The sequence below is a fragment of the Convolutriloba macropyga genome, chromosome 14, assembly GCF_964194025.1.
Source record: "Convolutriloba macropyga chromosome 14, txConMacr16.3, whole genome shotgun sequence".
Taxonomy (NCBI): Eukaryota; Metazoa; Xenacoelomorpha; order Acoela; family Convolutidae; genus Convolutriloba; species Convolutriloba macropyga.
The window spans coordinates 32,869,592-32,895,806 of record NC_134481.1 but is presented as its reverse complement, the minus strand read 5'-3'; the positions used below and the strand labels follow the sequence as shown (position 1 = coordinate 32,895,806).

At 40.5% G+C, this 26,215-nt stretch overlaps 1 protein-coding gene across 1 annotated transcript in view; it reads left to right on the top strand.

The window, feature by feature from the left end:
• LOC142353698 (uncharacterized) overlaps positions 1-26,215 on the top strand; it is a 99,022-nt gene that overhangs the window by 44,876 nt on the left and 27,931 nt on the right. The window contains exons 23-26 of the mRNA XM_075406022.1: positions 2,468-2,702; positions 14,953-15,130; positions 15,464-15,670; positions 15,900-16,040. Of these exons, the coding sequence (XP_075262137.1) occupies positions 2,468-2,702; positions 14,953-15,130; positions 15,464-15,670; positions 15,900-16,040 (761 nt within the window). The remainder of the gene's footprint in view (positions 1-2,467; positions 2,703-14,952; positions 15,131-15,463; positions 15,671-15,899; positions 16,041-26,215) is intronic.

The following is a 26,215-nucleotide window of genomic DNA, read 5'->3' as shown; positions in this document are numbered from 1 at the left end:
CCTGTAGCCTCTCTCTAAGAAACAGAAGTACGTTATGTGTTCAACTACGAAATGCCATCAAAATAAATCGGACTTAAAAAATGTTTTTGTACAAAAATCTTTTTTTTTCAATATCTTCTATTCTTTCAATCCCAATCATGCTTATTGGAATCAACGGCGGCTATTTTCCGGCAATCTGCCGGGTATGTTTCGACATTTTGCGTGAAATCTTTTTGACTTCTCTAGGCTAGTTTCTCTCTTCTCTCATTCTGCTAAAAGTGAATTTGAACATCAGTTGCTAAGCAAAGCAATTCAAAATGAACAGAGTCGGTATAAAAAAATTGAAGTCAGAAATAGAAACGGGATAAACCCATAAAGCCCAATTTTAGATGCCCGCTATTTGAACGGCGTTCCTATAAGTCTAAGTTACCACCTCTAATGCTTATTGGTGTTGATAGTAGCCCCTGTAGCCTCTCTCTAAGAAACAGAAGTATGTTCAACTACGAAATGCCATCAAAATAAATCGGACTTAAAAAATGTTTTTGTACAAAAATCTTTTTTTTCAATATATTCTATTCGTTCAATCCCAATCATGCTTATTGGAATCAACGGCGGCTATTTTCCGGCAATCTGCCGGGTATGTTTTGAATTTTTATCTGGAACATTTTTTCGCTAACTTGAGTGATTGAACGAAACTTTCCGTTTTCATTATGGGAATTGTGTCTGGGCAACTCTCAGAGTTGTACTAAACCCTAAGTTTACGGATCAGCGAAGCTGCCAAAGGCCCCGTTTTTATACTCGCCCTCTGAGCCTAGCCTGACTCTGTTTCAAAGCCAACCAACCCTTCACATGTTGTTCGAGAGAGATTCTTTAGTCGGTTGTTTTTGAGTAAATTGTAATCAATTGCTGCGATAGCGGTCTATTTTTGGCCTTCTTTTGGTTTTTATTTTGTCAAGGTTTTTGGTACCATCATTTGACGTCACGCGTACTTCAAATCTATTTTTGTTGATTCTATATTTTTTCAACTGAATTGCGTACGTGACGTCATTTCTCACACTTAGTTGAGCGTGATTCAGTCAAAGAGACAAGGTCTGATCCATTTGACTTTTCATCCTCAAAAACGGGATAAACAGGTAGCGAACGGAGGGCATTAAGTGGCCGAGCAGCTCTCTTAGAGCCTTATGCCTTACTAAGTTCTAAGTATGCGATTACCGAAACTATTTCGAGGCGACAATTCCATGGTGTTAGGGAGCGTTTCTTAGTCTTAAAAATTTGACCTCCCTAAGTCATCCCAACCACCCGGTCACCCCTCCCGCATCCAACCTCCTCCAACCTGGCGATTTGGACCCCCCTCTCGTCCAGCTCCCACAACCGTACCCCCCTTGGCTTGACCCCCCCCCCTCCACCTCCCCCATGGCTGAACAGCACCCCTTCGCTCAAACACATCATAATGCTAGCATCCCTAAGTCCCAGCTGGCTACTACCGCAGTCAACCGCTCGCCAGTCGTTGGTGAGCGATTCGCCCGACGTTAGTCGGATGAGTTTCTATTGGTTCGTCCTGCAATTATATTACTTTGTATTGTATTTCTATTTAGTTATTCGTAATAACGACTTTTTGTCTGATAGTTATCTTTTGTCTGAACATTTGACTTTTCGTCTGCAAAAATGGTATTAAGAATTAAAGACCGGCGGGAATTAAGTCGCTGAGCAGTTATGAATTGCTCTCCAACAAAATTTCTGATATTATATTATACCTGCGGTCTTTTTTATGTGATTTTTTGCTTGACCGATGTTTTGTCTGATCTCTTTTTTTACTTTTTGTCCTCAAGAAAGCAATTAACATCTAACTCCCGGAGGGCATTAAGTTCTCATAGAATAGAGTCTTTTGGCTTACTAGACTCCAAGTATGCAATTATTTTGGAGACACAAATTTATGACGTGAAGGGCGGTTCTTACAGTTTAACCCCCCGCTTTTCACGCCCGCCCAACTTCACCTCCTCCACCACATCGGACTCCCTGGTCCCCAACGCCTGCACATCGTTCCACTCGTAATCCAGCGAGCTCGACATTTTCTGGAACTAAGTTGATTTAATGTATGCTAAGTGCATTGTTATCAAAGTTCCTTAGAGTATACTGCTAACTGTTGTTAGTATTAGGCTTATTGTTCTCCAGTTTAGAGGCTGAACTAACCATATCTCATCTAATGCAACTGCAAAGAGAGGGACAAAAATTAGGTTGCTGTCAATTATTTTCATTTTTTCTAATTGTTTCATTCCCAACACCGCGCAGTGGGGTCAACTGCGGCTATTTAGTGGCAATTTACCAGCTATGTTCAATTTAGTTCTTATTTTTGTGAAAATGAGTACAGCTATTACGAGAACATATGTGTTCATATAGCTGAAGTAAGTGTCTCGCCTAAATTTGTTATTTGCCTCATAAATGTGTTGGAATAGAAATGACGAGCTAATCATCAAGTTGTGTGATTTAGGTCTGGCTTCGACTGGATCACAGCGTAGTAACTCTCCCGTCAGGTCATGGAGTCCGACTCGCCTGGAGAGATACGTTGCAGAGGTGGACCCGGAGACAGTAAGGATAGCAATGGTGGACTTCATCCAACAGCTGAAGGATACTGAAAGGGAAAGGGATGAGTTCCAGGTGGCCATTAAACAGTGCCAGAGACAGCTGCAAGATATGGAAGAAGATAGAAACAGACTGGATCACAGGTTAGCCATTGTGATCAAAATTTACTGAAGAAAAATGGTGTTCGCCGGCCTCATCCTCCTAACCTCTGCTAGATTGTGACCACAACCACCACGAAACTTGTAATGACTAGTCCCACGTTTTTGATATAATCCTCACTGCGTGCGCTAATACGAAATAGCTGCATCACACAGTCTAATGAATAGATTTTGTTTCGGGAAGTAGCAATCAGCTCACAAGAGTACGCTGCGTGTTTTCTTTAATAAAGTTTTCTGATAGCTTGATATAGGGTGGGAGTAACCATTATAGTTTTCATGTACCATTGGCAGGCTGTTAAATCGTCAAAAACATGTAGGCCTATTTCACGAGACGCATGAAGTTCAACCTACTGAGTTTTACAGGACTGAAAGTAGTGCATGTGTTTAATGGCTAAATCCCATATATTTAACATTGAAGGGCCACAAAACGAAGTGGAGCGAAGCCATCATTGGCGACATGATTGCGTTTTTCTTGTCATCAAGATTCTTTCCAAGTTTGCTCATTTTCATAGCTAAGAGGACTTTTTTGTTCATGTCATAGATTAGTAGATAGAAATCAAAGAAAAGATTGTCACAGTCCCCGAACTTTGCTTGTTTTTGCGGTTCTCTGCCAAATCTCTTGCAAGTCGGTTTTTAAGAAAAAATATCGCTAAACGCCATGGTTGGGGAACAAAAACTCAAGGGAATTAAAACATGGCAAAAAACAAGGAGATCATCATACTCTTCCAGGAGAAAACGGCATGAAAAAGCGCAAAAAACTAACATTTTTAAAGCTGCGAATCTATATTGTGTTGCTCTTGTTTGCAAAAGAATTTGGATTGTATTGGGGCGCTCTCTTTTTAATGGCTCTTGGGCGAAGTTTGAAGCAATTATTATAGCCGCGTGAAGCGTGTGTATTGTAAGCAATTATTGGCAGCGTCTGTTTTTTAATGCAATTTTTTTGCTTAACGGATTTTTTCTAGATTCTTTCGATTTCACTTTTTAAATGACTTTTTCACGTGAATATATGTTTTGTGAGTGATTAATAGGCGCTTCCTCAATTCCAGGCGGCTATTATAGCGCTCCTAAATTTTTTCACATTTCAAAGAATTTGAATTGTATTGGTGCGCTGTTTTTTTAAGATGTTTTCACACATTTTTCAATTACTTTGATCTTTCAAAACGGGATAAACAGGTAAAGCCCCGCGGGCATTAAGTTTCATTAGACGCCCAAAATGGGCTTTAGTAGTCCTTCAAGTGCTTATAGTGGTCCAGCTTCTGGGATGGTCTTAATTTAAGGTTAAATGGTCATTTTTAGGAGTTTTGGGCTCAAAATGGTGCAATTTTTCATGTTTTTTGTGATTTTTTGTTTTGATTAGTCGTAGGTTGAAGTTTTTAAAAGTTGTTCAAGGCCTTTTGGGAGACAAAATTGCTTGCTATGACCATTTTATGAGCTATATGGTTGGGTACTACAAACACAAACACGCAAAATGATACTAACTTCTGCAATTTTCTTCAGGTTTTTTTGAAAATTTTTGTCATTTTTTGAGTTTTCTAGCCCTAGGTATCAAAAACCTCCTCTAGGGTTTGATAAAAGGTTTGATGATAGATTACTGCATAGTTTCTATTGTTGATGGAATGGTTTTCATGTTTTTGCCATCATTTTTTGACAAAACTTTTTTTTTTTCATTTTTGACATTTATTGTCATTATTGAAGTTGTTTGAGTCCCAGGGGCCTGAAAACCTCATCAGGGGTTAGATGATAAGTTACTGAAAAGTTTTTAGTTGCCATGGAATAGGTTTCAAATTTTGAATATCACAAATTTTAGAATTTTTTTTCTGACCAATTTCTTATTTTTTTCAGGTTCTTGAAAATTTTTGTCATTTTTTCAGTTCTGCCAGCTTCAGGGACCAGCAATCTCAAAGCTATCTCCCTTGAGGTTTGTTAATAGGGCACTGCATAGTTTCTAGTAGAATTTGATAGTTTTTAATATATTAATGTCTAGAATTTTAGCATTTTTCAATAAAATCTGAAAATTTTAAGGCTTCCTAAAGTTTTTGTCAGTTTTTGATATTCGTCCATTCTGAAGTGCGAGAAAACATTTTCCACGTTCTGATAAAAGAGTTACTGCTTGATTTTCAATTTCAATGGATTTGTTTTCAACAATATAACCTTTAAACTTTTTGAAGTTTTTTGATAAAATTTGCAATTTTTTTCAAATTTTTTAAAAACATTTGTTTTTTTTTGTTTTTTCTTGCCTCAGTAGCTAGGTAACCTCATCCAGAGTTTTATAGTATATTAGTAAATAGTTGCTAGGGGGTAAGTTAATGGCCTTCATAGTTTTAATGGAACGAAATTCTTTTTTTGAAGTTTGAAATTTTTTCTAAACGTTATTACCTATCGATCTATGAGCCGATGATTTTTTTAAGGCTTCGAATTAGGTTACTGGATAGCCTCTAGAGACACAGAATTGATCTGAAGATATTTATATCACGATTTTCAGCAACATTTCCTTATAATTTGCACTTGGTTTCTTTTTTATATTTTTTGTTCAATTTCACGAGTTAATCGATCTTCAAGGGCCAATGAATATTTTTCAGGTCTTGCAGATATAATACTGAACCGATTGCAGAAACAAAAATTGGTGTTGAGCATATTTTTCAAATAGGTACTTTTAAAGGGAAAAACATTTGCTTCAGGTTTAAAAGCTTCAAGAGTTTTAGCAATGAGTATATTTTTGTTTAGTTTTGATTCTTTTAATTTCTCAATTTTTTGATGATTTTGTTTGTGTTCTGGCTGTCATTCTTCAATTAATCTGCTGGTCAGGTAGAGTACGTCTGAGTTTTGCGTTGATTTCTTTGAATTGTTTTTCAGGACTTGTCCTGCTATATTTTTTTACTTCGTCTAACAGATTTTTGTTTCGTCTTACACTGACTTCTTGGAATTGAATTTTTCAATGACTTACCTCACTCCAAAAAATGACTTCTGAACTCACTTATGGAACTTTAAATTTTATGAACATTTACTTGTTAAAGGTCAATGGTGTGCATCTTAGTAGTGCCAAACATATAAGCCCTAAGTCTTGATTATTAGAGTCTTGAGTTTTTGATTTCGAATATTAATTTTGGGATCTTCTCCGTTTGTGCCCCCAGTACGTTATGCGCCCCCCAGTTACAGAGCACGTGCCATTACGTAGTAAGTCCTTATGTAAAAAATATTGCACGTGCATCTGAGGGGTGCAAATAATATGCGTCCACTAAGCTGAGGGGGCACAAACGGAAAAGATCATAATTTTGAAAAGCCCTATTAGGGCTTTCTCCTTATAGAGCTTATGTGTCTCATAAAAATGACAGTCCCAAACTAACCCGAGAAGTCTAGTGGTCTGTTAAAGGACTGGTGTTTGATCTGTCTATCTAATCTCTTTAGTTGTTTCAATTCATGGAAGGCCCCAAGCGTCTATCGCGGCTATTTTCTGGCAATCTGCCGGCTATGTTTTTAATTGCGTGCATTCCGAAATAAAATCTCTTGCTCAAAATATAACCAATTGTGACCTTGGAAAGTACATATACCGTGTAGCCTAGAGATAAATGTCCTCGATACCTTCCCCAGCCACCACGTTACTCCAGCCTATGGTCCCTTCTCAGTTGTTTGCATCGGTAGTCGTTCGACTTAAGTCGTATCGTTTGCAGATATGGTCAGTTTTTTCGGCTTCTTCATGTCAATGAGAGGTCAGAGTACTGTTTTGAATCGTGGTTGATTATTAAGGGAGCGAGGTTTGAAGCCTGCTTTAATTTTCGAAATACTTTAAATTGGAATCAGCAATTTGTATTTGAACGATTTTTTTGTTTTCGAAAGTTGATTTTACTGTGCAGCAATTTTACGGGGCGATTTTTCCTGATTTTTGTACTATTCTTTTGAAAGCTCATTCGTGTAGTCTAATAATGCATAGTTTTTCTTTTTGTAATCATCAATGGGCAGTTAATTATATATCTGGCAGTTAATTATTTATGAGATAATTATTTAGATTTTTCGTTTTAATATTATTAGTGATTTTAAATTTCTTTTAGTTCAGTTTGTTGTCCTGTTTCTTAGTGTCATTAATGTTTGGCCTCGTTAGCTCTGTAATTAGGCGTATTATGATGGATTGTGTTGTTTTAATGTGTAAAAATTTCAACTACTTTGTCTCAACTTGTGTTCATAAATAGTCCGAGATTTTTTAGTCTTGTCCAAGTTCTATGTTATTGCTCTCGAACAAAGTTTGAAGAAATTAGTGTCAATTGCAACAATTTCGCTTGACTTTTTTTGGTTCGGTTCTAAATTATTTCTTGACTTCTTGAGTGACTTCCCACTTAAGTTCATTTCTGGCTGTCATTCTTCAATTAATCTGCTGGTCAGGTAGAGTACGTCTGAGTTGTTCGTTGATTTATTTGAATTGTTTTTCAGGACTTGTCCTGCTATATTTTTTTACTTCGTCTAACAGATTTTTGTTACGTCTGACACTGACTTCTTGGAATTGAATTTTTCAATGACTTACCTCACTCCAAAAAATGACTTCTGAACTCACTTATGGAACTTTAAATTTTATGAACATTTACTTGTTAAAGGTCAATGGTGTGCATCTTAGTAGTGCCAAACATATAAGCCCTAAGTCTTGATTATTAGAGTCTTGAGTTTTTGATTTCGAATATTAATTTTGGGATCTTCTCCGTTTGTGCCCCCAGTACGTTATGCGCCCCCCAGTTACAGAGCACGTTCCATTACGTAGTAAGTCCTTATGTAAAAAATATTGCACGTGCATCTGAGGGGTGCAAATAATATGCGTCCACTAAGCTGAGGGGGCACAAACGGAAAAGATCATAATTTTGAAAAGCCCTTTTAGGGCTTTCTCCTTATAGAGCTTATGTGTCTCATAAAAATGACAGTCCCAAACTAACCCGAGAAGTCTAGTGGTCTGTTAAAGGACTGGTGTTTGATCTGTCTATCTAATCTCTTTAGTTGTTTCAATTCATGGAAGGCCCCAAGCGTCTATCGCGGCTATTTTCTGGCAATCTGCCGGCTATGTTTTTAATTGCGTGCATTCCGAAATAAAATCTCTTGCTCAAAATATAACCAATTTTGACCTTGGAAAGTACATATACCGTGTAGCCTAGAGATAAATGTCCTCGATACCTTCCCCAGCCACCACGTTACTCTAGCCTATGGTCCCTTCTCAGTTGTTTGCATCGGTAGTCGTTCGACTTAAGTCGTATCGTTTGCAGATATGGTCAGTTTTTTCGGCTTCTTCATGTCAATGAGAGGTCAAAGTACTGTTTTTAATCGTGGTTGATTATTAAGGGAGCGAGGTTTGAAGCCTGCTTTAATTTTCGAAATACTTCTAAATTGGAATCAGCAATTTGTATTTGAACGATTTTTTTGTTTTCGAAAGTTGATTTTACTGTGCAGCAATTTTACGGGGCGGTTTTTCCTGATTTTTGTACTATTCTTTTGAAAGCTCATTCATGTAGTCTAATAATGCATAGTTTTTCTTTTTGTAATCATCAATGGGCAGTTAAATATTTATCTGGCAGTTGATTATTTATGAGTTAATTATTTAGATTTTTCGTTTTAATATTATTAGTGATTTTAAATTTCTTTTGGTTCAGTTTGTTGTCCTGTTTCTTAGTGTCATTAATGTTTGGCCTCGTTGGCTCTGTAATTAGGCGTATTATGATGGATTGTGTTGTTTTAATGTGTAAAAATTTCAACTACTTTGTCTCAACTTGTTTTCATAAATAGTCCGAGATTTTTTAGTCTTGTCCAAGTTCTATGTTATCGCTCTCGAACAAAGTTTGAAGAAATTAGTGTCAATTGCAACAATTTCGCTTGACTTTCTTTGGTTTGGTTCTAAATAATTTCTTGACTTTTTGAGTGACTTCCCACTTAAGTTCATTTTTGAGTGATCTCAGTTGCTCTTTTTCTGGAATAAAGTTCGTTGCATAAAGCGATTGTGAGCGAAAGGAATTCAGAGGTATTGTAGTGCGGTAGCCAAGGTGCCAGGCTGCCAACAAAGAGGTCCTCTAAATTAAATTGCCCCTGTCTGTCGCTCGAGAGCAATTAAGCTGACGTTATTCGGTTTGTTTGTCACTTGGTCTCATTGAGGACGGTTCTCATTGTTTCCTAATGACGCATTAATGAATCTAATTTCTGGTTTTTTCATAATTAGTGTTTTGATGACTTTGATACTATTTGTTTTCAGGAACTTAGTGAATTGTTTCTTTTTATGTGTATTCGTTGTATTTTTTGTCATATCACTGATTAATCATCAGGTCGATCATCGGCTACTAATTAAGCTCAGATAATCGCATTATTTGTTTCACTTCATAACCCTCATAGCTAATGCTTTTTATTACTTTGAAACATATTGTTTTAACAAAAAATAAGCAAGTTTTTGACGACTACTAATTTTCCTTTTATAATTTAGTCCCATTATTGACAATCGTCATGGGTCGCTAATGAGGCATAAGTGAATCTAATTAGTCATATGAAATGATAGCAGTGGTGTTTATGACTTTAAACTTTCTTAAGAAAATTGTGAACTTTTTGACTCCTGCTTGTTTTTGTTGCTTTTCTTGTCGTGTCGCTTAGTCTTAGAAGTTACTGTTTGCGTTGACCTTTTATTGAGGCATAACTGTTGTCAATTAAACGGCTTCAAGTTTTAGTTATCGTTCATTGACTTATGTACCATTTTTTTGCTTGACCGAATTTTCTTCTGACTCTTTCGACATTACCAAAAATGGGATAAACAAGTAGCTCCCGGAGGCTTCAAGTGGCCGAGCAGCTCTCATAGATTTTTAGTTGTCTCTAAGAAATTAACCAGTAAGACTGTTTTAAAAGATAACATCGTGGTGTGAAGGGCGGTTCTTAATCTTAGTTAAACACCGCCCTCATTTATCCACGCTCCCCCAAACTCCTCCCGCCCATCCTCCTGCTGGTGATTTGAACACCCCTCATCCGGCCCACCAAACACTGCCCCCCCCCAGCCGCATCGCTTGAACCCCCACCCCCCCCCACTTCAGCGCCCCACTCCACTCACCCCTCTACTGGTAGCATCCCTAAGCACCAGATGCGTACTAACGAAGCCAACCGGTCGGTCATTTGATAGCAGTTCGGCGGACGTTAGTCGGTTGTTTCAGGACTTTTCCGGTTGTTGGTGCTATCGCCGATTGGTTAAGGACACGGTTCGAACTTCTCCAATATCGAAATTTTTTGCAAAAAGAAAATCTCTAGGATGTCTCCCTTTGGTCAAATGAGCCGCCTGGCGTGTCTAGTTTCGATTTTTGCACTTTTAAATGCTTACATTTAAAAAAATTTAATTAATTGGTCTCAAACGAAGTTAGTAGCAATTTATGCATTTTTTTTGCTTGAGCGTTTTTTGTCTGAACCATTTGACTTTTCATCCTCAAAGACCTGATAAACAGGCAGCGCCTAGCGGGCATTAAGTTCTCTCAGAGCCTTTCAGCTCACTAGTCTCCAAGTGATTTACAGAAACTGTTTTGAAGACTTATACTTATGGTGTGAAGGGCTGGTCTCAAAAGTTGACTCCCACCCCCCCCCCCCCCCCCACATCAGCCCCCAATCCTTCACCCCTGCACATTGTTCAGACGGTAAGGGACCGTGCAGCCAAAAAAACCAAACCCCCCACCCCCCACTGTCACCCCGCCCCCACTGTTGTCCCAACCCCATCATCCCCCTCTGCGCTCACCTCACGCCCCTTCAATTAAGCTTAAACTAGCCTCACTAATCCGTGGCTAGCTACAGACGAAACTAACACTCGCCATTCGTTTGAGAGCAATTCGCCGGGTTATCTTATAGTTTTTGAAGAAGCGCCGATAACTTTTTCGACTCAGTTTTTTATCTTTTTTGATCTCTCTTTTATGGCATGCAAGTCTTCTGCAGCTAATCAGGCAGTCTTTTGGCTATGCTTACAAGTTCTGCCTTGCCTTTAAACTTTTTCACGTCAAGCCGTTTATGGGCAAGTTTTTTCGTGTACAAATATCTCGAAATCCAAATTAGTTGGACCAATTTTTGGCTCATTGCATTCCAAAATGCTATTCGCGTAAAGAATTATCAGGGTCACCGAATTGGTATATATGTAAGCAAAGAAATAAATGTTTTGGAAATTTATTCCTTATGTTTCCGATGACCGATATGCCTGATGTTTCCAATGACCGATATGTCTCAAATCACTCGCCAAAGCTGTCACAATTTTAACGTGGAGAACTTTTCAGCTACTCGTTTTGTCTATATCCAGCTAGCTATGCTTAATAGCCTCGCAATGAGAGTGAGGCTATTATTTAGCCATCTAACTTCTTATTATTTCCGCTGGTCTGGCCGGCTAGTTCGCCTCAATTGTCCACTGGTCTGCCATTTAATCAGTTCTTCGCCTGAGTTTTTTTTTAATTAGCTGAGCCTAGCCATGTTGCGTTGCTGCTGGTTTTAATTGCTCTCAAACCAGGTTTTTATCTTAATATATTTATATCTAAATATATTGATCGTGATGGTCTTTTCTTACCCATTCTGTTGTACTACCGATTTTTCGTCTGTCCGTTTTTTCGCCAGACCTTTTTTAATCAAAAGAGTGTGATGTTTTGAGAAACGGGATTAGTTGATGAAGCCCGAGGCAATTAAGTTGTTCAGCTCGCTATTCAACAATTGATTATCGCTGTTTCCCAGGTAAATTTTTTTCCAGAAAATATAATTTTTGGAATTTTGATGAAAATTTTCAGAAAATTTTTCAACAGATCCGTGAATGTTTCCGTGATGATCATCCCTTGGCAGTGTTTTTTGGGGCTAAAGTGTCTAATAATGTTCAAAAAGAATTACTTCGGACAAAACTTTCAGCGACCTGTTTGGGCTGTTGTTTTTGTGCGGTGATCCGTTCCTCCTCAATTTTTGACCATCTATATTTCGACTATTCATATTTTCAATCATCTCATGTGTTAATCAGTAACTGTAGTTAGTAAGATCAATTGAAGTCATCATGGATTAATCAGGCTAAAATCAAACCTTATCCTCCCTGTCAATAGGTTATAATTGTGCAAAAGATTTGTTCATTTTTAATAGCCGCCCTCATCTTCTCAGCCGGCTATTATTGCGCTCGTATTTTTTTTAATAGCCGCACAGCGATAGCTGGGGCTATTATTGGCCTTCTCTTGGTTTTTACCATTCAAAGAATTTGAATTGTATTGGGGCGCTGTCTTTTTTTTAAGATCTGTTCACACATTTTCATGATTTTTGAAGTCAAATTGGAGTGGTGATTTTGGTCACGCCGAAACAGGAAATGGAGCGAAAAAGCGAGTGGTTTTGCGGCGTGAATTTTTTCGCTCTAATTTTAAAGTAGAGTGAGAAAACGGTGTTTGAACAAAAATTCGGTTTCTCGGTAGTGGTTTTTTGTTCACATGCGGCAATTTCACTCTGATTTTTACTGTTTTTTCGATTTTTTGGATCGGATTTTTTTCTAATTGGTTTTCCCAATCCATTCACAACTCATTCTAGGCCTAGTTTTTTGTTTGAATTGAATTTTCTTTTCTTGCTAGTGGTTTTTTTGTTCACATGCCGCATTTTGACATTGATTTTCTGTTTTTTCTTATTTTTTGATCTGATTTTTTTAAAATGGTTTTCTCAATTCACTCATAGTCCATTCTTGGTCTAGTTTGACTGTTTAGTCAATGAAAATTCTTTGAATTTTACGTCAGGACTTGTCCTGCTATGTTTTTTTTATTTCGTCGTCATGATTTTTGTTACGACCATATGACGTCACAGCCACTTTTTGTTCATTCGTTCATGCAATTTCAACTGAATTGCATGTGTGACGTCATTTTTCGCTCTTAGTGGAGCGAGTTTTTTTGTTCATGCGCGTGATTAAATTTTTGGTCACACTTGACTTACCTCACTCTCAAAAATGACTTCCTCACTTTGAAAATTGACTTTTATTTGCTTTAATTCAAAGAGATAAGGTCAAATGGGTGTGTGTCACTCTAAATGAAGGTTATTTGTGATCAGCTAATAGAGGCAGCAATAAGTTATACAGATTTTTAATCAAAATATAACAGATCAGCCTTCAATGAAAAAAACGAGTTTTTTGGTCTGTATTTTTTACTGTTTTTTTTAGACTGCCGTTCTACGAATCTATTGCGGCTATTTTCTGGCAATCTGCCAGCTATGTTTTTTACTTCTTCAAACTTTTTTCGCTTTACCATTTTGCCGCTTTTTCGACATTTTGCGTGAAATCTTTTTGACTTCTCTAGGCTAGTTTCTCTCTTCTCTCATTCTGCTAAAAGTGAATTTGAACATCAGTTGCTAAGCAAAGCAATTCAAAATGAACAGAGTCGGTATAAAAAATTGAAGTCAGAAATAGAAACGGGATAAACCCATACAGCCCAATTTTAGACGACCGCTATTTGACCGTCGTTCCTATAAGTCTAAGTTACCACCTCTAATGCTTATTGGTGTTGATAGTAGCCCCTGTAGCCTCTCTCTAAGAAACAGAAGTATGTTCAACTACGAAATGCCATCAAAATAAATCGGACTTAAAAACATTTTTGTACAAAAATCTTTTTTTTTCAATATATTCTATTCGTTCAATCCCAATCATGCTTATTGGAATCAACGGCGGCTATTTTCCGGCAATCTGCCGGGTATGTTCATATTTGATACTCGCAAATTTGGGTCCCGTTGACATTGTCAATTTTTCGTTGAACTGATTCTTCTTCTGGCCTTTGTTGCCATGGAAAATGGTATAAATGGTAAAGCCCGAGGGCATTAAGTTCTGTTCAGTTCTCTTAGAGCTCTACTGGTTGCTAAGTATACGTTTCACTTAAACGGCTGAGGAGGTATATTTCATAAGTTGTCAATTTCGAAAAATTTGGATCCTCCACCAACACCCACCCAGTGAGGCTAGCTGTGATTAAAAATGTATATTGTGGCAGTCTAAACTGAATTGGAGCTAGTATAATCAATTTCCATTTTTCAAGCATTTTTGACGAGACTGCGTGTTTGGGGTTACTAACTAAGTTCTGAAATTAATAAAATGATTTTTTTGCATGAGTGTCGAGTGTTTATAAAAGTGTTTTGCATGATGCAAGTGTTTATAAAAGGATGCTATTGCGAATGTAGAATATTAGTTAGTTCATTCTGCGGTCATTTATGAACAGCATGTAACACAGTCCAACTTGAGCTGGGTTCCTTGTAGCAGAAAGACATCGGGTGAACTTGGAGTAAGCTTCATAATAGGCCAAATTTTGTTCCACAAATCTGTAGGATCGATAAAAGCTTACCAGTTTTCCGCCTCGTCGATATTTAGGTGTTCCTTTCAAATCAGGGATATAGTTCGGTATCGAGAGTTTGTCGACGTCTCTGATTTTCTTGTCGTGCGGATCAAACGAGTACTTGTCTGTTTTGTACATTGGATTCCAAAATGATGGCTGTAATTTGCGATAAATTGTAGGGTCTGTTCGTTCTGTTTGTATCTGTTGTTGAAAAATTAAAAGAAGTAGCGTAATTAATAGTAAAGATTTCATCGCTCGATTGAATCCTTGAGAAACAGTTCAGAATTCTGTTCAAAGTTTTTTGTCAAGGTTTCGAAATTGATCATCGGAGTTCAAATTGATTTACTTTTGATTGTTTATTCGCTCTACTTAGAAGACTTCACATTTGTTTGTTTGTTGTCATAATGTGACTTGTCTGTTGTTTAGTACTTCAGGATATATGTTTGTGAGTAAACTTATAACCTTAATTGTAAGGTTGGCCAGGTTCTTTACTTGGTAACAATTTATAAAAAAACTGCCATTGTTTCATATGTCAGTTTTTTGAATTACTTTGTAAGATATTTAAGCAGCTTAACAGTCTTATCCGTCAATGTCTCTTATTCATCTTGAAGTAAATTGTCTGATACGGGTATATAACGATTAGTGGCGGAGGTTGGGTTCATAAGTACGAAAATCTTTTCAATAAGTCAAACAGTCGCCGGAACTTTCCGTACAGTGTTTCTTTCTTGAAGCACAACTTTTATATGTTATTCAAGCATCCACATTAGATAGTCCCATAATGATATTGTGACGTTCGATTACATTTAGTGCGTGACTATCGAACTATTCGGGTGGAAGACCAAATAGTTAGGATCATCACGTGATCATGCGTGATTTGTAGTGAATAAAGAGATTGGTGATTGGTGATTACCTTTATTATGCTTCATGATGAGTATGGATTGTTATTATAGACTGCAGCACATCCAAAAGAGCTTGACTGAGGTGGAGGACACGAAGAGAGGAACTGACAACAGACTAAACAGTGCCCAGACTGCCCTCATGTTACAGGAGGAGACCATCAGACGCAATGAGAGGGACATCAAGTACCTCAACGACAAGATCGGAGAGCTCGAAAGACAACTCACTGCCGTAAGTTCACACAAGATCATAGATGATACAACTGGTTGTCATAGTTGCTTTGACAAATATAAATTATAGAGAGAATATTAATGGTGTTGGAACTATCTAGAGTAATCAACAGATACGAAAACAATGCAGACTATCAATCGATTTAGCTATCAAGATCCTGAACATTTCAATTGAGGAATGATAATACTGTTGAAATATAAAATCAACTAATGAATTTTAATCAAACCACGCCAATGAATCTTAGTTAGCTAAATATAAAAAAACCCTCAAACATTTTATATAGTTTTATCTCATCTGCTGCACTACTAATATCGTAGAGTTCCTCTTATGTAGGTTGATGGGGAGAGGAAAGTGTTGGAAGACAAGATTGGTCAGATGAAGAGGTCAGGAGAACAGCTGGAGGCTGAGAAGAAGAATGTGGCAGAGAGTCTGGACTCAGTCGAGAACAAAGCCACCAAGCTCGAATTGGCCAAGAGGTCTCTCGAGGGAGATCTGCAGAGACTTACTCACCAACTCAATGAGAGAGACGCAGAATTTGAAGTGAGTAATCGCAGTTATTGCTAAATTTGTTTCGTTCTGTTGCATGAACCTGAAAAATAGCTGACATGAACACAATTTTGAGGTAATTGGGGCTTTATATGTTCTAGTCTGATTTAGGTAAGGTAGGGACTACAAGTTGGAAGTCCTTCCTTTTTGTAAATTGAAAATATTTAGAGCGAATTAATATTGATTATCATGGGGTATTGTATTTAATGGTGATGTGTTATAGAATGCAGTGAATAAGAATGAGCAGCTGCAGAGACACATTGCTGACTTGGAGAGTAAGAATTCATCTCTCCAACTGAGCATCGACAGACTAACAGTGAACCTGCAGAGGGTCGAAGGAGAAGAGAGCGACCTCAAAGAGAAAGTCAGTTGCCCTCCCTTCTATATATCTTCTAGAATCAAATGTTAAAAAAGTAGAGATGGCTGATTTTGAAAGAAATGACAAATCAAAATTATTATTTGAACCTTTCAAAGTTCATTACTTACGGATAATTTTTGCATTGATTGACTCAATGTAATGTAAAGAGCAATTTTCTGGGCTATGTGAATCATTTAAATTGAAATGGGTGTCTTGAACAAGAAGTAGGTACCTTGATGTTTATTGCTGTTCTTCTATTAATCGCTTTTGATCTCTAACAAACATGCTAAGAAAAAGGTGAATGTTTACAAATGGATGTCACTAATGAGGATCCTTCAGGAGTTCAGTTTCCTTTTATTCACGTCATCTTGCCATCGGAGTTATAGTTGCCGATGACGTATCTGTGCCAATGACGTATCTGAACTTTACCTTTTAGTGCTTAAAGCTGACAAAATGCAGACTTTCGACGAGTAAATTCAAGTTTTTTCTCCAATCCAACTGTATTCAATCAACGCAAAAGGCCAAAGGCCCCTCTCAATGGCCCGGCAAATCTAGCTCGATCTTTTTTAGCAGGTATTTTGTCTGAGTCGATTTTCGACTCAGATTGGTCACCGATACGTTTTCGAAACATAAAAATATTAAGCCTAAAAAGAGCGCAATCGATTCAGTATATTAGTAGGCTCAACGAAAATTATGTTTAACGAACTTTTTCCGACCTTTCTACGTATATTAGAAGAGATTTTGTGTGCATTTAAACGGTTAAGAAATTACGTAATCCTTTCTCGCTTTGTTTACATAGCGCTTTAAATTCGTCGCTGCTCTTTTATTTAAATAGCGCATTGTTCATTTACGCGGTAACATCCTCCGGCCCGGAAGAAAATGTTGAGAGGATCGGTACAAGTTTAACGAGTGGGCGGACGAGCGATCCGGATGACGTGCGTAAGACGGCGGAGCGGGCGACGCTGTCGGAGCCGTACCGAAGTTCCTCAATCCGAGCGGTTGGATAGTAACCCCTAGTGTTGCTTTCTTCAACGATCCAAACTAATTCACCGACCTTGAGGTGCTGCTCGGCAGGCGTCTGCCACTTAGATCTACGGTTCAACGCAGGTACATACTCCTTGAGCCAACGTGCCCAAATTGCATTGGCGTATGACTGTGCACGGGCGTATCGCTTACGATGATCGAACTCGTCGACGCCAACGATAGACGGAATTCTGGTTGCTTGGTTACCGAGTAGAAAATGATTAGGTGTTATAGCGCCTAGGTCGGACGGGTCGGCGCTTACGGGCGTTAAGGGACGTGAGTTTAGTGCGTATTCAACCAGACAAAAAGTAGTGTTCAACACCTCATCTGTGAGGCGACGCGTACCGAGGATAGTGTACAGTGCTCTTTTAAAACTTCGAACTAGCCTCTCCCAGATGCCACCTTGGTGTGGCGCACTGGGTGGATTGAACCTCCACTTAATGCCCTTATGTGCAAGTTCGGTGGCAATGTTGAGCGTATTCCATTTTTCCACACATTCACGGAGCTCTTTCTCCGCTCCAATGAAGTTCGTACCATTATCCGACCAAATCATAGCAGGAGTACCCCGACGGGAGACGAACCGCTCCACTCCCATTACACAAGAACTAGTGTCCATGGACGGGACAACTTCAACATGGACAGCACGAGTAGTGAGACAAGTGAAGAGAAATCCCCACCTCTTCTCGGTAGTCCGACGAACTGTGACGTAGAATGGGCCGAAGTAATCAACCCCGGTGTTGGTAAAGGGGGGAGACTGGTATGCCAGTCTCTCCTTTGGGAGGTCTGCCATGATAGGTTGAATGGTTGCTGCACGGAACTTTCTACACAACACGCAGTTTGATTTGATGGAACGCAGTGTGGAACGTAGTTTTAGGATGGCATAACGTTCCTGTACCTTTGACCTTAAGTAATCAATGCCCTGATGATGGTTCTTCAAATGAGTATGCCGCAGAAACAGTTTAACAAAAGTATGACGTGCATCCAGCACGATAGGATGCTTAGTGTCAAAGTCAATTTCCACTAGCCGTCGGAGTCGACCAGAAGAACGGATGAGACCATGAGGCCCAATAAACGGAGTAAACTGAGCAATGCGGCTGCTCTTCTTAACAGATTTGTTGTCAAGAAGATCCTTTCTTTCAGTACTAAAGGACTCTTCCTGAACCAAGTACTGGAGATGACGCTCGGCTTCGTCAAGCTCAACAGGATCGGCTATGCTGCCGTCTACGGTACGGTAACTTTCATGAGATGGTAAAAGACGGAGCACATAGGCGGTGACACGCAGTAATTTTTGATAAGAACTGAACTTATCAAACGGGATTAGATTGATACTTTGTTCCTTAGGGGGCTTGGTTACGGATGCGGCTAAAGATGAGATGGAGTCATCATCTTGTTCCTTGGTTACAACGCCGAGTTTGATGTTATCAACGACGTCAGTATTTGGCACAAAAGGGAATTGCTTAGTTCTCAAGAAGTCAGGACCCCTCACCCAGCTACTTGATTGCAAAACTTCAGCGGACATGCCACGCGTGCCAGCATCTGCCGGATTATCACAAGTGGCGACGTGGTTCCATTGGTCAACGCTGGTGTTCTCCAGGATTTCACTAACACGATTTGCAATGAAGATGGGGTGTTTGTTTGTTGAGTTTATCCACTGCAAGACGATGGTACTATCTGTCCACATAAAGACTTTATCCACAGTAACCGTTAATGCTCGACAGATTTCCCTTTTTAAACGGGCAGCGAGGAGAGCGGCTTGTAATTCCAACTTAGGAACTGTCATTACCTTCATAGGTGCAACACGGGCCTTGCCCAAGACAAACGCCAGCTCTGTTTTAATCTCCCCGGAGGTGCAAGTTACTTGAGCCCTGAGAAAACCTACTGCACTGAATACGTCTTGCGAGCTATCACCAAACATGTGGAGTTCAAGATGTTGGAATGGTCCTGAAAAGTAACTTCTCGGTATAGTGATCTCAGCTAACCGCGGCAGTTCAACACGCCAGGCAAGGAATCTGTCAACTGTGTCTTTAGGTAACTCGTCATCCCAACTTTGTCCATTGACACGCCAAATGTCTTTCAAGATTAACCGAGCACCAACAGTGAACGGTGCAACAAGACCAATTGGGTCGTAGACCTTTGACACAAGACTTAGGACCAAGCGCTGTGTTAAACTTTTCGTGATGGTGCTGTTAGTACCCCTGCTCACAACCAGAGTATCGTTGTTGTGATCCCACTTAAGCCCAAGCACGTGCATTGATTCCTCCTTGGATGAAACGATGACCTTCGGTTCAGTGGATTGAGCAGACCCATCAATTCGGTCAGCCAGATCTGGTACATTGCTTACAAACTTAGTAAGCTTGAACCCACCTAGATGGAGAAGATGTACCAATTCCTTCGACCTAATGAGGGCCCTCTCGGGGGATTCCACTGAGTCCAAGTAATCGTCCATGTAGAAGTTCTCAAGGACGGCTTTCGCAGCTTCTGGGTACTCCTTAGCATTATCGCGTGCCGTGCGCTGAAGTGCGTAGTTGGCGCAGGTGGGTGAATCTTTTGCCCCAAAGATGTGGCGCGTATACTGGTGTACCACAACATTTGATGTGGGGTCCTCCCGCCACGAAAAGCGCAATGATGGTTGATCACATGGCAACACTCCAACTTGGAGGAACATTCCCTCGATGTCGGCGGATACGGCAAATGGATGTTGTCTGAACCGTAGGAGTACATAGATTAGGTTTTGTAGTAGGTCGGGTCCGGTAAGTAATGACTTATTAAGAGATGCGCCATGGAATTTTGCTGCTCCGTTTAGTACCCTACGAACCTTACCCGGCTTGTTCGGGTTAACAACCGGATGGTGTGGTAGGTACCACTCTCGTTCCGAGCGACTTTCCACCTTATGAGCATCTTTGACCCTTACTACGTAGCCTTTGTCTAAGTCCTCTTTGATGGTATTCGAGTATTTTTCCCTTAATGTCTGATCTTTCGTTAGCCGCTTTTCCAAAGACTTTAATTGAACAAGTGCTCAGAAATAATTGTTGGGCAGTTCGATGTTATCTTCAGCCCATAGCATTCCGACATCGTACCTTTTTCCATTATGCACGGTGGTGTTTTCAAGAATTTCATGCGCACGTGCATCCGATGCGGATCGTGGGTCTACTTGCTTAAGTGCGCCGTACGACTCCATGTCGTACCAAGATTTTACCTGACTAGCGAGTTCAAAATCCTGCTCCAAATTAGCTTTGAAACAAGTCGAGACTAAACCTGAAGACGACGGTAGAGGGCCGCTTAGAACCCAACCTATGGGCAAGCGAACAGCGAAGGGCGAGGACTTCTCGTCGGCAGCGAAGTACTCTAACGGGCGGATGGCATGATACACATCCTGTCCAAGTATCATCTCGATGTTTCCGTAGCAATATGTAACTGGGTCTAGAACTGCTAGGTGCGGGTATGTTTCCTGAAGTGCTTTAATGTTAATGACATCGGCGCCTACATTCAAATTTTCCTTTACGTAAGGGCTGACTTTAAATGGTTCAAATGCTTGGTTGTCGCGTGGTGTTACAATTAGTTCAACTAACTCAGTGTCTACGACCTCTTCGGTATTTATACCCTTGACTGTTAGTTTCAATGCTGTACCGTGCAAACCAAGTCTATTTGCAAGATCATTGGACACCCAAGAGTTACTGCAAGCGGTATCGCACAAAACTAAAGCCGTGGTATCTTTACCGGTAGAGCTCTTTAACTGTAATTCAGTCACCTGAAGGAGGCCTTTCACATTACTCACAGATGACAAAGTGGTGGTCTTGCTCGATGATTGGACACTAGGGAGTTTACTTTGATTTGTGCCAGCATTAGAATTACTGTTGTTGTTGTTTGGAGGTAATTTTGGTGGATAAACCCTCTCAGCTCCATGGAGAAGAGTATTATGGGAGCTGTTGCAACCGTCCTTTCTACATTTCCTGGGGTTTGGGCATTGCCTGAACATATGCTTTTCTCTCAAACATGAGAAACACAGTTTTGCTTCAGCCACTACCTTTGCTCGCTGAGTGGGAGACTTTTCTTTAAATACCCTACACTCCCAGATGCGGTGGATACCTTTACAAACAATGCAGCGAGGGGTTGCAGGCGTTGCCGATGTTGAGGCTGGTCTCTGAGTGCCCTTAGTTTGTGTGTTAGCAGCAAAAGTTTTTGAGGCTACTTTGGTCTTTACTACTGAGTTGGTGTTATCCTCAGTTCTTGCCTTCGATGAAGTTTGTTTCATTAAATCATGTGCCTCGGCCTTCTCCTTCAACCAATCGTTGAAGTCAAGGAGTGTTGGCTTAACCCAATGTTTCTTCACTGTGAAGAGTGACCAAGACTCTTTCAGATTGGGCGGCAATTTTTGCACAGCCGTGTTGAGAAGTGAGGCGCTCTTTAGGTCCGCGTCATATGAAAGTGATTTAAAGACCCCAACAAGACTGGAAATTGTTGCAGAATAGTTTATGATGTTGTCACTATTGTGCATCTTTAGTGGTGGAAAAGAGCTGAGTTTTTCTAAGTGTGCACTGACTACTGCCTGTGGTTGGCCAAATTTACGTTCGAGTGTCTTAAGTGCGTCCTTATATATTACACCGCAGTATGCGAACTCAGCGATGGCGGTTTTAGTTTTTCCAGTTACAAGAGTTTTTAAGTATGTTAACTTGACGTCATCAGTCAAGGACTGTGTGTCTATGGCGCTTTTAAATTGTCCGAACCATTCGTGCCACTGCAGGGGATCACCATTGTACTGTGACAACTTCCACTCGGGCAGTGGATCGTTCTTCTTACAAGTAATTGCGTCCGCCAATTGCTTTATCAAATCCGCAGAGTCCAAAGGAGCCGAAGGTGTGGGATGCGGCGGGCCACCCCAACACAACGGGTTCGGAACGGTAGCTCCATTCGTTGGCGGAATGATCGGAGTGACAAAGGTGGGGGCGGTACCTGCGGAAGAACTAAATGGATTCGCTTGCATGAAGTCTGACGTTACGTAATTTTGAGCGCCTGCTGCTGCTTGTACATGAGGGGAGCGGTGCGATGTAGATATATGAGGGTTGATTAACGGGACCGGTTGTACGGTGTATGAATTTGCTGATGTACGTACAAGTGGTACTTCATTAGCTGGGACTGCTGCCGGAAAACGCCAGACATTTGGATCTGGAGGAGCAGGAGGTGCGTGGGTTATGGGTACAAAATTTTGGGGCTGAAAACTCTTTTGTGGAGGTGGTGGATGAATTAATTGAGGTACGAAATTAATTGCGGAGGAAATGAATGGTGCAGGCGGAGAATGGGGTAACATATTGATATTATTCGCCACGGGGTTAGTGGCTTGTAGTGGGAGTGCTTGTGGCGGGGAAGGAGGAAATCGGAATGCTGGTGGGATTAACGGAAAATGCGGTGGTGCGGGGTTTGGAACGGGGGGTGGAGGGGCTGGTACATTTATGTGTGCCTGTTGCGGATTAAGTGCTAGCGGAGCATTAGCGAGTGCATTTAAAGGAGGTGAATGCCGAGGGCTGGTTAAATTCAACTGTCCCGGCATGCTCGCCCTGCGAGGGAATTGATGATCTAACTGTAAACCATCGAAGTGCATTGTTGCTTGAGACAGTTGTCGGGCTGTGTTTGGGGCGTTTAGTTGAGTAGGTATACCAAAGTTTATTGGTGGTGATGGAGGCGTATATTGAGGCTGTCGTTGCTCTTGCATGATGTTATTTGCAACATGTGCATCGTTGGTTACATTGGTTCTAGTACTTGGTTCTTGCGGCTCATGGACAGGGAGGTTGATGTTAGCCTCAACTTGACCATGAGTATTGAGATTAGAGTGTGACTTTGGAAGTTGAGCTGAAGAAGGTCGTTGGACAATTGCTTGGTTGGATTGGGCGATGGAACCAGAAAAGTGCAAACTCGGTTCGTTTGCAACATCTGCCATGTTCCCGGCCGGTGACGAATTAACCCAATCTTGAACAAGTTTCTTGCTCTTAACTGAACTTTTTTCGGTAAAGAGCCCACTCATTTCGTTTGTATCAGACCCGTCTGTTGCTGATTTTGTCATCAACTCAATTTCCTCAAGGGCTGCAGCAGCTACTTCCTTGCGATGATCCTCCTCAAGCTGCTCAATTTCTAATTCCCGCAATTTCGTTTGTTTTTCAATTTCAAGACGTTGTCTAGCAATGCGAAGCTTTGCCTCATGTTGTTTCTCAAGTTCCTCCCTTTTTAGTCTTGATAATTCTAATTCTCGTTGACGCTGACTTGATCTTTTTGAGGAAGTCATATGCGAACCTGATCTTGAGTGGTGAGAGGTATACATCTCTGCCTTCTCTTTGTCTTGGACCGAATTGATATACCCTCGAGCAGCAGCAATGAACTCGTCAGTTTTCTTTGTTACAGTCTCTAACCATTTCTCAAGATTCTTACAGGCAGCGTCTGGATCTTCAGTCTTCTGTGCCAGATCAAAGAGCTCTTCATTCTTATCAACCACTCTAGTAAAAGCATCTTTGCACTTCACAATCAGACGTTCGATCTTAACATTCCTGTCTTGCTTATCAACAGCATTGTTAATTTCCCCATAGATGTTATTAAGTTCAGCCTCTAATTTTGCTCTTGCACTATAAAGTTTGTTGAATTTGTCCTGCAAAGTTGTCATGATCTTAAGAAAAACAGGAACCACAAGTTTAATTCAGTACTATTATAAAGTACACAACAGCACAACACAAATGGGTTATACCGAACCCGTGTGACGGTTTGGCTAGCAAACCGCCAAAGAGCAAAAATGTTCGTCGAGTACAATAGTACCCGGCGAAAGAAAGAAAGAACGGTGCGCAGGAAGCGCGAAAAGGGGCAGAACGGGAGACGGGACGGAGGGGAAGAGACGCCGAACGAGTAACGCACGACGGACAAACGGGAGCGTCGGGCGAGTGGCGCGCGACGAAACGGGAAAACGGCACGGGCGGGGCGGAAACGTCGGGCGGATGGCGCGCGACGAAACGGGAAAACGGCACGGGCGGGGCGGAAACGTCGGGCCGATGGCGCGCGACGAAACGGGAAAACGGCACGGGCGGGGCGGAAACGTCGGGCGGATGGCGCGCGACGAAACGGGAAAACGGCACGGAAGGGGCGAAACGTCGGGCGGATGGCGCGCGACGAAACGGGAAAACGACACGGGCGGGGCGGAAAGCACAAGCGAGGAGGCGGGAAGACCGATGCTAGCAGACCACAGCAATAAACTCAACCAAACAAGCTAGCCGTAACTCCAGAATAAACTTAAGTCACACCCTAGAAAGAAGGAGAGGAGCTACTGCCAGGTAAACTAGCACAAACATTATGGGGTTTTATCAACGGCATCAAAACATGAAACAATTTACGGCAACGATGTAGTATAACCAAAAGTCGAAAGGGTCAGGAAATTTACTAGCCGTAACTCCAGAACAAACTTAAGTCACACCCTAGCAAACCACCATACCCAGACAACAAAAGTGCATACTACAAAAATTAATAAAGCTACAACAAATTGCTAGCAAACAGGTGTGGTGAAAGTCACGAAACAAACCAGCCGTAACTCTAGAATGAACTTAAGTCACACCCTAGCAAGGAACGAGACTAAACAACAAACCGGCATACTAGCAGAAAGAAATTTTACTACAGCAAAACTCAACATACTACATCATACAACAAATAAACGGGGAATAGGAAGAAACAAGAAGACACGGAAACAAAGAGGACGGAAACGGAAAATGAAACCAGATAACCTGCGGAAAACAGACGGTAGTGAATAACTCAAAATGGGGAGAGCGAAACGTTTAGTAAAGCGCTATTGGAAGGAATCAACCACAAACTAACCCGCGCAACAACGCAAGACTACGAGACATTTAGGTTATTAAAGGCTTGAGTAAGTTCCGCCTCCTCGTACGCATGGCGGTTGCGGAGCGTTTTTCGACGGCGCTTTGAAAGTTTTTTTGGTCGAGACCGTGTTATCAAGGACCGGAGGTTGTTCTTATGAGTTAAGACTATGGTCAGTGTTTTCAGCTCAAGCGCAGGCCTTTGGTGTAATGCTCTGTACTCTTTGAGTAAACTAAGATCTTTCTGTTTACGTCTAGACACAATGTCTTTCACTAAGTGTATGGTAACTAGAGTACTACACTTGAGCTGGTCAGAAATATCAGGAGTTCCCTCTCTGGGGCAATACACAATAGCTTCTATGCGCTCCTGATAGTTTTCAAGCACTGCAATAAGCTGTGAAGGTGTTAAAGGCTTATTGTTGTTGCTTCGATGACGTGAAAGCGAATTGTTCACTACATCATGCCATATAACTAGGCGCTTCTTATCATGAAAGAAATGACTCAACTGGAACTGCGCTGTTTTTCTGACTTTCAAAGCGTTAGGGTTGAAACTTAAACCCGGTAATGCGTAAACGTTACGTTTGTAACGATTTTGTGTTACTTGAGGCGCAGTTTTTATGGCGTGATGAAGTGAACTAGCAGCTAATATGAAAACCATATAATGTTTTTACAGCATAAATGATTTGAGCTTTGCTCAAACTCCGAGCCTTGATGTTAAATACACGATTTTCACGAGTTACCAAGAATAAGCGCTTATTTGAGAAAAAAAAACTTGAAAAACTTGACCAAATTGTCTTTTGATTTTCTTTTAAATCGACAACTTTATGCAATTGTTACATCCGCGTTTAATAATTTTCCTTTAGAATGATAGGGACAAAGGAATTTTTTTCAAATTTGGTCAAATTTTTCCAAGATTTTTAAGTTTTTGCTACGCTTTTATGTCAAGAACTGTAAAAAACACCGCAATTTGATTATTTCTGGATTTTGACAAAAATTTGTCAAAATTATTGTTTTTCAAAAAAAAAAATGTGTATGGGATGGGTTATCGGTGACCAGGGGTAATGTCAAAATACCAGATTATAGGAAATGAAACCAACTATAAGGGGGGGTTGCTAGATTTGCCGGATAAATAATCAATTTAATGCATCAAAACCAAGTTTTTTTTTGTCGAGTCTTACAGTTTTTTTTCGTGTCTTAGACTGTGAATCTCTTTTCCAACGCCATCATCACGTACAGCTTTGAGAGGTTGATGCACAAAGGACAAAGGGTCCGCACATAGATCAGGCACAGAGTCCACCACTTTGCTCAAAATTTTTTCCA